The sequence below is a fragment of the Aotus nancymaae genome, unplaced genomic scaffold, assembly GCF_030222135.1.
Source record: "Aotus nancymaae isolate 86718 unplaced genomic scaffold, 86718_ANA_hifiasm-v0.15.2.pri h1tg000030l, whole genome shotgun sequence".
In the NCBI taxonomy this organism is placed as follows: domain Eukaryota; kingdom Metazoa; phylum Chordata; class Mammalia; order Primates; family Aotidae; genus Aotus; species Aotus nancymaae.
In genome coordinates, this window is record NW_026988443.1 from 13,067,619 (window position 1) to 13,080,865 (window position 13,247).

Sequence of the window (13,247 nt, forward strand, 5' to 3'; positions counted from 1 at the left end):
TTCTGAATCATAAAAGCAACATGACACGATCTGGAAAGCTTTAGGGAATGTAACTGCTGTCATCAGCTGGGATATTTCATTTTCTAGGATTAATTGAAGTTGCTGCCACCATCTCTACAGCGAGGGTGTCAGAAGTGAGTAACGGACTGATCCCTGCTGGCGAATGGGGTTTCTCAGAATGACAGGCAGAGGATGCTCCTACCGGGCTATCCCTCCTGGTGGAGGGAGAAATGGTAGCAGCCGTGGCTAGTAAGTCCATTTGCATTCTATCTGTTCTGAGATAATGGCACTGCACTGGAATTGAGCAGCGTCTGGGGAAGATAAGCACTAACTACCCTAATGGACAGCCAGCCCCCTCCTGTGATTGCCCGCAAAGGAAAACAGCGTCCCAAGCTCAGGTCAGAACGGTGGCAATTCTCAGCTGCTGTTTTGTAGAGATGGGGTCTCACCATGTTGCCCAGGCTGATCTTGAACTCCCGGTCTCAAACAATCCTCTTGTCTCAGCTTCCCAAAGTGCTGGGATTGCAGATGTGAACCACTGTGACTGGCTCTCTTTTTATTTTTTGAGACAGGGTCTCACTGTGGATGGCTCACTGCAGCGAGAAATTCCTGGGCTCAGGTCATCCTCCTGCCTCAACCTCTCCAGTAGCTGGGACTACAGGTGCATACCACCATGCCTGGCTATTTTGTTTTGTTTTTGTTTTTGTTTGAGATGGGGTCTCGCTATGTTACCTAGTCTGTTCTCCAACTCTCGGCCTCCAGCAATCCTCCTGCTTCGGCTTCCCAAAGCGCTGGGATTGCAGACATGAGCCACCATGCCCAGCCGTGGAGTGTTTTCTATCCTTGAAATATAGAAGACAAATTCCTGAGGGGAAACCTCACACATTCAATAACTCTTTACTTTTCCAACAAAGCTTCCCACGTATTATTGGAGTCCCATTTTATCCCCTACCCATGAACTTTAAAAGTGGAAAATCATTTTGTTCTTAAAAAGAGAAACAGTCAGGAGAATAGGGCTCTCAAATAATAGTGAGCACTCAGGGACTCGAACACTTGATGCAATTTTGTTGATTTCAGGCCCAGCCCCGCGAGGAGCCGAGTCCGGGACGGCAGGCTGGCGGGGCGATCAGAGCTGTAGCCACTGAGGCCACGACTGCAGAAAAGTGTCTCTTCCTGGGCTGCGGGGGAAGCTAGGGTGCCGGGGAGCAGCAAGCACTGGGGGCGCAGCCAGGACCGTGCGCGGGCGGCCGCGCTCCCCGCCTCACCCCGCCTTCTCCTTCTCCTCCTCCTCCGGCATCTCCACCGACAGAATCTGCTCGCCGCCGGGCTCTGGCCCCGGGCTCATGCGGATTCTCACCGAGTGCTCCTCCGGCCTGGCCGCCCGCTCCTCCTCTCCCTCGGGCTGCCCAGGGGAGGCAGGCGGTGGAGACCCCGGGGGCTCTGGGGGCGTCCGGGGCGCGGGCTGGTCGGGGGCGGCTGAGCCTTCCTCTCCCTTGGCGTCTTGCGAGCTCTTGGCCTGGAATCCACAAAGGGTGAATCGTGAGGCACAGACTCTCAGAGGGGTTTGGAAGGGTCTTGGACACCCCCATGTTCCAGCCTTTTTGGACTCCCAAAGAGGGCAGTGGAACACACAGCGGGTGAAATCTAGTGGGTGGGTGGAGTCACATCGGGGTTATTTAGGAGAAACACAATACATTACGGGGAAGTGTAATGTATTGAGGTCAGGAGTTCAAGACCAGCCTGGTCAAGATGGTAAAACCCCGTCTCTACTAAAAATGCAAAAATTAGCTAAACGTGGTGGCATGAGCCTGTAGTCCTAGCTACTTGGGAGGCTGAGGCAGGAGAATTGCTTGAACCCGGAGGCAGAGGTTGCAGTGAGCCAAGATCGTACCCTCTGGCCTGGGTGGCAGAGCGAGACTCCGTCTCGGGAAAAAGAAAAAAAGAGAATTCAGGGTGGACAGGGGAGGTGGGACAGGGGCACCAAAACATATGGAAACAGTGAGACAGAGGGGCAGCATGTCCCAAGAGGGGCCTTGGGTTTTCTGGGCATTTTAGCTCGGATTCAAGCATTTTAACGGATTCAAAGTCCCGGCTGGATTTCGTGGGAAGTCTTGGGATGTCTTAATCTAGGCTGTAGGGCTGGAAGCTGAGATGAGGTGGTTGTTTCAAGTGCAGGGCCCCTCCCCCGAGCTACTGAGGCAAGCCAGGCAGTGACTCTGAGGGCGTACCCGCAAGGCCTCTGCAAAGGCTGAACCATCTGTTACCAGGGATGGGCATTCCTGGAGTGGATGAGAATAACTCCAAGGAAACAGGGTAAAAAGTGACGAGGGGAGAGGCTGCTGGGGCCGGACCCCCTTTCTGGAAGGTCTCAAAGGTTGAGATCCTCAGGGATAGCCCAGGGCTGGGTGCCCCTGGTATTGGGCTGAGCTGACCCCGTGTGTGGGGACTTGAGGGGTACCTTTAGCCTCCAGCCTGTGCTGCCTCCCACAGACGATGGCCACGGTCTTCACATCAGTAGGGAACAGGGTAAATAAACCAAGCCTTTGTGGGTACCTGTGGCCCCTCCCGCTCTGCCTAACCCCATCTCTGCACGGAAGGAATCTGGAAAGGAAGCAGTCCCCAGAGGAGGCCAGAATGGTCCTTGGCTGCCCAAGACCCTTCTGAAGTGGTGCTTGTGAGTTTCAAGTGAGAGCAGTCAATATGCTTGTGTGGAGAGACTGCGCCATTTGCTCAAGTTGTAGGATGCTGAAGGAAAGGAATGGAGGTGGGGAGCTAAAATGCCCGGAAAACCCAAGGCCCCTCTTGGGACATGCTGCCCCTCTGTCTCACTGTTTCCATATGTTTTGATGCCCCTGTCCCACCTCCCCTGTCCACTCTGAATTCTCTTTTTTTCTTCTTCCCGAGACGGAGTCTCGCTCTGCCACCCAGGCCAGAGTGCAGTGGTACGATCTTGGCTCACTGCAACCTCTGCCTCCGGGTTCAAGCAATTCTCCTGCCTCAGCCTCCCAAGTAGCTAGGACTACAGGCTCATGCCACCAAATTTTGCTAATTTTTTGCATTTTTAGTAGAGACGGGGTTTTACCATCTTGACCAGGCTGGTCTTGAACTCCTGACCTCAAGTGATCCACCTACCTCAGCCTCCCAAAGTTCTGGGATTACAAGTGTCAGACACCTGCGCCTGGCCCACCCTAAACTCTTGACAACACATTTCCAGAGCAGGATGCTCAGACAGTGGGCATTGTGGAACTTCCTGGGAAGTTAGACAGTGAGCATCATGGCAAGTTACTAAAGTGCTTTGCTGTGTTCAACATGCTTTTCTAAAAGGCCTCCAAGGTATCCTGCTTGATCTTTATGATCTCATGAGGCAACCCTCAGTAATCCAAGTCTCAGAAAGCTTGAGGGGCTACCTGGGTCATGGAGCTAGTGGGTGACAGAGCTGGGATTCGAACCTGTGTATCTGAATGTCTAGTTAAGAGCTCCCTGCACTCTGCCATTCTGCCCTGGTTGTTCTGAATTGGAGGGGAAGTGCCTTTTAGTGGAACACTCATGCAAATTGAATTCTCATCTTAAAGCTGCCTTGCTGAAGAGTCACCACTTGGGAGCCACAAGCCCACCCCAGCTGAAGCTCTCAGTGTACTGAGGGCACCCTTGGAGCTCCTGTCTCCTCAGTCCTCATAGTAGCCAGCACTGAAGACCCCCCACTTGCCAGCTCCACCTTGACCTCGACAATGTGTGAGCCAAGCAATCACACCTTTCCTCAGTCTGGGGCCATCGGTGGCTGTACCTGGAGAATGTCTTGGCACCCTAAGTGGCTTTGATGTCATTCACCAGACTTCTACTGTCGAACAACCTCTGGATGGGTCTCCCAGTCTCCGATACCAGGCTGGATTGAGACTGAGTTCACTGGACTCCTTTGAACTCTGTTGTGTAGGCTGTTAACCCCAGTCTGCCCAACCCCAGTTCCTCCCCAGTTCCCGAGCAGCCTTCCTAAAGGACAGCGGTGAACAGATATAATTAGTGTCATCATTCTACGTGGCAATCTTGGCTTTAGTCACAGAAAAATGTCCCAGAACTAATTTTAATGTTCCCCATAGATTTACGGGGGTGGGGATATTTGGCACTGAGCCTGTGTGAGAGGTTTTTACTTTCAAATTTTTACTTTTCATTTTTTGAGACAGGGTCTCACTCTGTCACCCAGGCTGAAGTGCAATGGTGCAATTGTAGCTCACTGCAGCCTTGACTTCCTGGGCTCAAGTGATGTTCCCAACTCAGCCTCCTAGGTAGCTAGGACCACAGGCATGTGCCACTAAACCTGGCTAATGAAAAATATATTTTTTTTAGAGCGACAAGGTCTTGCTATGTTGCCCAGGCTGGTCTTGAACTCCTGGCCTGAAGAGATCCTCCTGCCTTGGGCTCCCAAAGTGCTGAGATTACAAGTGTGAGCGCAACCCAAATATATATGTATATTATATACATATCTATTTAGAAGGAGTCTCACTCTATCACCCAGGCTGGAGTGCAATGGCATGATCTTGGCTCACTGCAACCTCCACCTACCGAGTTCAAGTGATTCTCCTGCCTCAGTCTCCCAAGTAGCTGGAATTACAGGCATCTGCCACCACACCCAGCTAATGTTTTTTTTTTTTTTTTTTTTTTTTTACAGATGGGGTTACACCATGTTGGCCAGTCTGATCTTGAACTTCTGACCTCGTGATCCACCCGCTTTGGCCTCCCAAAGTGCTGGGATTACAGGTGTGAGCCACCGTGCCTGGCCTTACTTTTTTTGTATTTTTGGTAGAGACAGGGTTTCACCATGTTGGCCAGGCTGGTCTCAAACTCCTGACCTCAGGTGATCCACCTGCCTCAGCATCCCAAGGTGCTGGGAGTACAAGTGTGAGCCACCTCCAAATATCTTAAATTGTCACAGACACAGTATTAAATGTGTTCTCTTTAGAGAACCACAGCTCCCTGACCACACTGAATGGCTCAAGAATTGGCATGTGACCCAATTCTGTCCAATGAGAGTGAGTCCTGGGACTTCTACTGGAATGCCTGGGAAAGAGGTGCTTTCTTTCTGTTGGAGTTGCTATGCCAGGAGGATGTCATCCTAGAACTCTTGAGAACTTGCCTGGAGATAAAACCATCACTGAACAAAGCAGAGATGATAGAATGGGAAAACTCGTCCTGCTGGCATCCTTTGGGCTTTTGGATCCAGGCTTGCCAGAACTTTTTGATTACCTGACCCCCTAATTCCCCTTTTTCTCAAGCTAATTTGAGCTTGCACTCTGTCACTTGTAACCAAATGAGTCCTGACTAATAGAAAAAAGAGGGAGAAGGCTGGGCATGGTGGCTCATGCTTGTAACCCCAGCACTTTGGGAGGCCAGGCGGGCAGATCACAAGGTCAGAAGTTCAAGAACAGCCTGTCCAATATGGTGAAATCCTGTTTTTACTAAAAAATACAAAAATTAGCCAGGTGTGGTGGCACGCGCCTGTAGTCCCAGGTACTCGGGAGGCTGAGGTAGGAGAATCACTTGAACCGGGAAGGCGGAGGCTGCAGTGAGCCGAGATCGTGACGCTGCACTCCAGCCTGGGGGACAGAGTGAGATTCCATCTCAAAAAAAAAAGCGGGGGAAGACCCTAAAACTAAATGTGTGGCCCACTCTCGGAGACCCCTGGCATGTGCCCGAAATGGATGTGGTGGCTGGTTCCCAACTCCTGCTGTTACCTGTTCCAGCAACTCCTGCTGCTTTGCAGCCGCCTCCAGCGCAGCCAGTTCTTTGAGCCGGGCCCGGAGGTGGGCAAGTTTGCCGCCTTTTGCCCCCTTGCCACCCATCTTTCCTGTCACAGCGAGGGCGGCGCTGAAGAGCTTCGGGGTGCCCGCCCGGGGTGGAAGGATCAGCACGCTCTTCTCCTCCTTGGGCCTGTTGTTGTTTTTCAGCATGCGCCTGGAAGAAAGCAGCATCCACTTACCTCACAGACGTGCTCAGAGGGAAAAGAGGCTCTCTGTGTAGCCCCCCTTTAAGTTGGAGCTGTGCAGTGGTGCTGATTTTGGCTGACGATTGTAGAGAGCATTTTCTGGGCCAAGCATCGTGTTAAGTGCTTTATGCATTGCGTCTCACTGAAGGATCAGAACAACTGTAATGAGGTGGGTCTTACTGTCTGTTGTACCTTAGAGATGAGGAAACTGATGCTCAGAGAGGTTGAGTAACTTGTCTGAGGTCACACAGCTAGGAAATTCTTCTCTGTCTTTTTTTTTTTCCTCTCTCTGTCTCTCTCTCTTTTAACAGTGTCTCACTCTGTCACCCAGGCTGGAGTGCAGTGGCATGATCATGGCTTACTGCAGCCTTGACTTCCAGGGCTCAAGCAATCCTCCCACTCAAGTAGCTGGGACTACAGGTGTGCACTACCACAACCACAATTTTTTTATCTTTTTGTGGAGACAGGATCTCACCATGTTGCCCAGGCTGGTCTCAAACTACTGGGCTCAAGCAATCTGCCCACCTTGGCCTCCCAAAGTGTTGAAATTACAGATGTAAGCCACCACGCCTGGCCTCTTTCTTAACCAGCTGTTTACCCTACTGTTTGGAAATCCTGAAGAACCCTTTCACATAGGGAATTGGGAGTAAGATGCCCAGGTGGAAAAGGAACCAGAGTTCTTTCCTCCTTCTGCTTCACTGTCACCTCCCCGTCGTCACCATCACAATTATCAGCATTTATTGAGTGTCTACATGTGCCAGGCCCTCTGCTCCACCCTTTACAAGCACCCTTCAATGGCCCCTATTATCCCTCTTCCTGGTGTTCACGCCTCTGTGCGGTCCCCTTCCCTTCAGTAGGAGTGGGATACGTGTCTTGCTTTCAGCCAATAGAATACAAGGGAATTCCACTGGTGGAGTATGTCACACAGGATTGCAATCTCTGTCTTGCAAGTGGACTCTCCTTTGATGACTTTATTTATTTTTTATTTGATTTTTATTTTAAGTAATAGAGATGGGGTCTCCCTATGCTTTTTAGGCTGTTCTTGAACTCCTGGGCTTAAGCGATCCCCCTGCCATGGCCTCACAAAGTGCTGGGATTACAGGCAGGAGCCACAGTGCCTGGCCTCCCTTGATGACTTTGATGTAGGGAGCAGCCAGCTGTGTTGGAGAAGGCTCATATGGCAAGGACTTGAGGCCAGCCACTGGCCAACCGCTAGTGGGAACTGGGGCCCAGTCCTACAACCCCAAGGAACCGAATTTCACCAACAACCATGTGATCCTAGAAGCGGGTCCTTCCCCCATCCACACTTGAGATGACAGCCTGCTCTGGCTGACACCTTGATGACAATCTTGCAGAGGACCTAGCTAAGCCATGTCCAGACTTCTGACCCACAGAAACTGAGATCGCAAATGTATGTGATTTTAAACTGCTAAATTTGTGGTAATACTCTTAAGCTAATACATACTCTCTCATTTAAGTCTCACAACAATCCCCATAAGTAGGTCTTATTACTCATCCTCATTTCCAAATGAGGGTATAGAAGTTCAGAGTGGGTGAGTAACTTTCCCAAGGCCACACAGCTAAGAAGCGGCAGAGCTAGAGTACAAACCCACACTTCTGACTCCGGTGCCCCAGATATTAATGATTACAAAGCAACATCACATCATTATCTTCCTGGACACTGACAACACCCCTGTGACATGGAAAGGGCTGAGATTATTGTGCATCTGACAGTTGGGGAAATTGAGACTCAGAGCAGGGGGAGTGACATTCCCAAGGTTACCAGGAAGTTGCAGAAGCAGAATTGCCACTCACATCTAATGGGGCTTATACTGCTCTGTTTCTCTAGATAAGGGAAGATTTTCCATCAAAGAGAGCCCTGGCTTTTTACCAGGAATTTTTCATACAACAAACATGTGGTGAGGGGTTTGTCTCAAGAACAAATGAATTCTGCCTGCAACCAGCGGGCCTAGGCAATGAATTGGCAAATTGATTCATCGGGGTTCCAGCAAAACTTGTTTGTTTAAAAATGAGGCCATTACTGGATGCTTATCTAATCAGAGGCAATGGGTTTAAATTGTGCATATTGATATTAATTGCCCAAGATTTGCATGTCTAGCTGGAGGCCCCCCAGGAGAACACAAACATGATAATTCACCAGACGCCTCTGACTCTCGCCAGCTCGGCACTGTCCCCTGTGTTATTTGAGTCAGTAATTCACAAAGTGACAGCCCACAGGAAGGCTGGGGTGCTGTGAAAATAAACTATCTTTTTCTTTCTAACAAAAGAACTATTTATAGGACCTTTGCTGATTGCTAATGGCTGTGTGTTTAGAAACATTGAGCTGGCTTCTGGGGGCATTTCCAGATTAGGGAAATTTGTCCTCATTTTCTGATGATGTATGCTTCCCTATAACTGAGACTGAGCCACAGCCTGAAGAAAGTGATCTGCATAAGACCTCTTTATCCTCTTTCTTGGAGTGGTCAAGCTAGAGATCTGAGCACATCTCTTCTTTGGGGACTCAGGTCCCCCATTTGCAAAGCAGGGAGCTTGGGCAGAATCCCACACGTGGCCCTCACCGGCTCAGATGTCCCCGGGACTGTGGTTCTCAGAGTGTATCTCCCCTGACGAACAGAGCTCATTCCTGATCCTTTGCCTATGGTCAAGCTGGCCCGTCCAGCAAACAACCACTCTGATGACTCATGGCCAGGCCCCCATCCCATGCCCCCCATGTTGCTGTAAGGCCTATCAGCCCCACTCCTCTGACTGACTGCCTCCCATCCACACCTCAGCCTTCTCAGTGTGGACACAGGTACACAGGCACCATTAGGAATGGGGGCCTCTGCATGGCTCTTCGGAGGGCCTTTGGGGTCCCATCTGATTTGCCAAACTCTTACCTAACCCACCCAGTGGGATGAGACAACAGCTAAAAGCATGGTTTTCCTGAGCTTTGCTCCTCCTGGTGGGGTTGGGGACAAGAAGAGAGGGTGGGGAGACCTGGTTCCAGTTTTCAGACATAAGCAGTTGACTCTCATGATGTGCAGTAATTATGTTCTATAAGATCTCTGCAAACACTGAATTAGCAAATATGGAAACATTGTTCCTGGGGGAAATACAAGGTGAGATTCCTACAAGCCTCTCATCACAACATTCATCAACCACCATATGTAAACTTGGCCAGGCGTGGTGGCTCACGCACAGTCCCGGAACACTGGGAGGCCAAGGCGGCAGATCTCTTGAGCCCAGGAGTTCGAGGCTGCGGTGAGCTATGATCGTGTCACTGCACTCCAGCCTGGGTAAAACAGCACAACCCTGTCTTTAAAAATAATAATAATAAACTTGTCTTATGTGTGTTTCTGTTTAAAGACATATTATTATTATTTTGAGACAGAGTCTCACTCTGTCACCCAGGTTGGAGTACAGTGGTGTGATCTCCGCTCACTGCAACCTCTGCCTCTCAGGTTAAAGCAATTCTCCTGCCTCAGCCTCCCAAGTAGCTAAGATTACAGGTGCCCACCGTCATGCTAATTTTTGTAGTTTTAATAGAGACAGGATTTCACCATGTTGACCAGGCTGGTCTCGGACTTCTAACCTCAGGTGATTCTCCCGCCTCAGCCTCCCAAAGTGCTGGGATTACAGGCATGAGCCACTGTGCCAGCTAAAGACATCTTATTCAATATAGATTGCTGTTTTATTAACATTGAGCACACAGCCAACAGCACTATAATTCATGCCTGAATGAAAGTTATCTAACACACGTATTTTCTGTGTAAGGCACATGGCAGAATTCTTGTGCTTAGGAACATGAGACGGCACTTCAGCGCTGTGCTTGGGGGCCATTTTAAACAGTGAAATCACCAACAAAAAGCACAAAAATGCAAAAAACATGGCATTAAATGGACCCTAAAAAGACACCTCTTTGCAGTACAAGAGCTGAAACCAGAAGGCAGAGCTGGTACTTCAGCAGGGAGTGCGTGCTTGGTGTGACTCAAGTATTCCGCTGCTCTGGGCATGTTCTTGAATGACCATGAAAGCCTGTTAGTATTATTTTGGCATTATGAGTCCATTTCAGGGAGGAGGCAAATTTGCAAATATGGAGTCCAGGAATCAGGAGGATCCACTCTACCTCCCTGTTCCTTGGGAGAGGAGGGGCTGGCACGCACCACTGCTGTGATGGGGAATGTGGGCAGATTTTGTGGGATAAATTTAGATAGACTGGGTTTTGGTCTCAATCTCTTGACCTCATGATTCACCCGCCTCGGCCTCCCAAAGTGCTGGGATTACAGGCGTAAGCCACCTTGCCCAGCCTAGACTGGGTTTTGAAAGGGCCCAGTGGATTCCTGGAGAGCAACCAGGTAAGGTGAATTTTGGGGCAGCTTCCTTCCCCGGGGGAGCTCAGTATCTTGTGTGCGTGGCACTTGGACATCAACACTACATCCTTTCACCTCGAAGCTGCCACAGGGTTCCTATGAAAACCTCAGGCTCTTCAAGTCACTCCTCTGTGTAAAACTCTCCATGGCTCCCATCTCCCTCTGAGATCTGACCCAATCTCTTCCCCTAGACTCCTCTGATCCCATACCAAGCTATGCTAATTTGCTGTTGTGCCACCCACACACTAAGCCTGCTCCTCTTCAGGGCCTCTGCACATGCTGTTCCCTCTGCCCAGAATGCTGTTCCTAGCCACCAGTCCCCCAGCCCACTCCTTCACTCTGTGCAGGTCTCCTTGAAATGCCACCTGCTCAGAGGAGCTTCCCCAACCAGCTTATCTCAGGCAACTTTCCATGACTTCCCGCCCCCACAGTGGCTTTGCGCTTACTCAGAGCCCGCGTCGGACACAGCACATCATCGCTCATCTTTCCACTGGGGCTTCCCTGACTACAATGTGAGTTTCGTTTGGTACCTGCTGTGTCCCCAGGACCCAGCACTCTGTATCAATACATCACTGTGCTGCAGGAATGGATGCTGGTGAGTTTCTTCCCTTCATTATGACCACTCTCTGTGCAGTTTATTTATGGTGTCATTGTATAGAACGAAGGGGAAAATAAGCATATGGGATACAAGGCAGGAGGAATACCTAGATATGAGGATTAAAAAGGTTTTAGCCAATTGAAAAATTTTAGGGTGAATTTGATGGATACAGAGGAACAAGTACTTACTTATTAGGGTGAATTTGATGGAATACAGATGAACAATTATTTATTTATTTTAGAGACAGGGTCTTGGTTTGTCACCCCAGCTGGAGTGCAGTGACACGGTCATAACTCAATGTAACCTTAAACTTCTGGGCTGAAGTGATCCTCCCGCCTCAGCCTCCTAAAGTGCTAGGAACTGCACTCAACCTGCAGCGATCGTTATTAATGTGCCCTGAGCGCTCTCGTATGCCAGGCACCCCCCCGGAGACACTTCTGCATACTATTTAATTTTTGCAGCAGCAGGTCAGGCACGGTGGCTCACGCCTTTAATCCTAGCACTTTGGGAGACCAAGGCGGGTGATCACCTGAGGTCAGGATACAAAATACAAAAATTAGCCAGATACTGGGGAAGTTGAGGTAGGAGACTCACTTGAATCCAGGAGGCGGAGGTTGCAGTGAGCCAGGATCACGCCACTGCACTCCAGCCTGGGTGACAGAGCAAGACTCCATCTCAAAAAAACACACAAGTTTTCACAGCAGCAAAGTAGGGGTTATGACCTTTATTTTACATAGGAGGCAATGGAGACCAGAAAAGTCAAACAACTTCCCAAAGTCACACAGCCAGCAGCTCACATGAAAGGGATCTGAGCCCTGCCAGCCTCCCAGATCTACCGTGCGCTTTCTGCCACAGCACCTCTGTTGCTCAGTTGGAAACCTGATCGTAAGGGCTTGAAAACAAAAACTGGCTTTTCTAAAAAGAATGACCTGTTTCCCAAGAACGCAAAATACAGATGCGCAAGTTTTTCATTGCACCACTGTTTGTAATTACAAAATTTTGGAAATACTCTAAATGTTCACTTACAGGAATGTTCCATGGAAAGGAATGAGGAAGCTGACTCTGCACTGATAGACAATGATTCCCGGGTTTTGTCGTCATGTGGAAACAAAGCTAAGTACAACCAGAATCTACAGCGCGCCACATTAGAAAATGTTTGGGCTGGGCATGGTGGCTCATGCCTATAATCCCAGCAGTTTGAGAGGCAGAGGCGGGCTGATCACTTGAGGTCAGGAGTTCGAGACAAGCCTGGCCAACATGGCAAAGCCCATCTCTACTAAAAATACAAAAATTAGCCAGGCACAGTGGCGGGTGCCTGTAATCCCAGCTACTGGGGAGGCTGAGGCAGGAGAATCACTTGAACCCGGGAGGTAGAGATTGCAGTGAGCTGAGATCACACCACTGCACTCTAGCCCAGGCTACAGAGAGAGACTCCATCACAGGAAAAAAAAAAAAAAAAGAAAAGAAAATGTTTGTGGATCTGTCTATTTTTGCAAGAGTAAGCAGAGGAAAGCAAAAGCAGAAATTGATGAGACACATCACGTAATGATGGGGGTTGAAGCCAGGGGGCAGTGGGGACAGGGAGAGTTGGGAGGCTTTTCTAAGTGCCCCATTTTGCAGAGTGTTGACCTTCAGGAACATGTTAATGTTCTACAAACTTAAGAAAAAAAAATCAACAAAGGTCAGGCTGGCAGGAGCCCTGAAATGGAATGCAAACTGAAACAAGTGAACCGACCTGTATTTCAAATGAATAAAGTAACCATATAAAGGGTGGGGGAGGAAGAGAAGGACTCCAGATAACTTTGAACATAACACTTACATCATATATACTTGAGCTAAAGACAAAAGAACTGCAGCCAGTACTGCACTCTACCTAGAAGACTGACTTTTTGTTTTTACAGTGACATGGGCTAGTAATTCTGAAGCGAACTTCTCTGTATTTCTTAGTGTTGGAGAAGAGATTTACAAGTATGAAAAGGGAGACTATTAGAATGAATTCTGTAGTGGCAGGGCACTGTGGCTCATGCCTGTAATCCCAGCAACTTTGGGAGGCCAAGGCAGGTGGATCACCTGAGGTCAGGAGTTTGAGACCAGTCTGGCCAACATGATGAAACCCCATCTCTACTGAAAATACAAAAATTAGCCAGGTGTGGTGGAGGGAACCTGTGATCCCAGTGGAGGTTGCAGTGAGTGAGCTGAGATGGCGACACTGCACTCCAGCCTGGGCTACGAGAGCAAAACTCCATCTCAAAAAAAGAATGAATTCTGTGGTCTTGATTGAAATTGTTTTATAGATAGATGT

The 13,247-nt window shown here is 49.4% G+C and overlaps 1 protein-coding gene across 1 annotated transcript in view; it reads right to left on the reverse strand.

Moving 5' to 3' along the window:
• Positions 1 to 1,261: 1,261 nt before the first annotated feature.
• Positions 1,262 to 13,247, reverse strand: part of LOC105714088 (cyclic nucleotide-gated cation channel beta-1-like) — a 52,153-nt gene continuing 40,167 nt past the window's right edge. The window contains exons 19-20 of the mRNA XM_064382963.1: positions 5,727 to 5,946; positions 1,262 to 1,516 (exon numbers count right to left, since the gene is read on the reverse strand). Of these exons, the coding sequence (XP_064239033.1) occupies positions 1,262 to 1,516; positions 5,727 to 5,946 (475 nt within the window). The remainder of the gene's footprint in view (positions 1,517 to 5,726; positions 5,947 to 13,247) is intronic.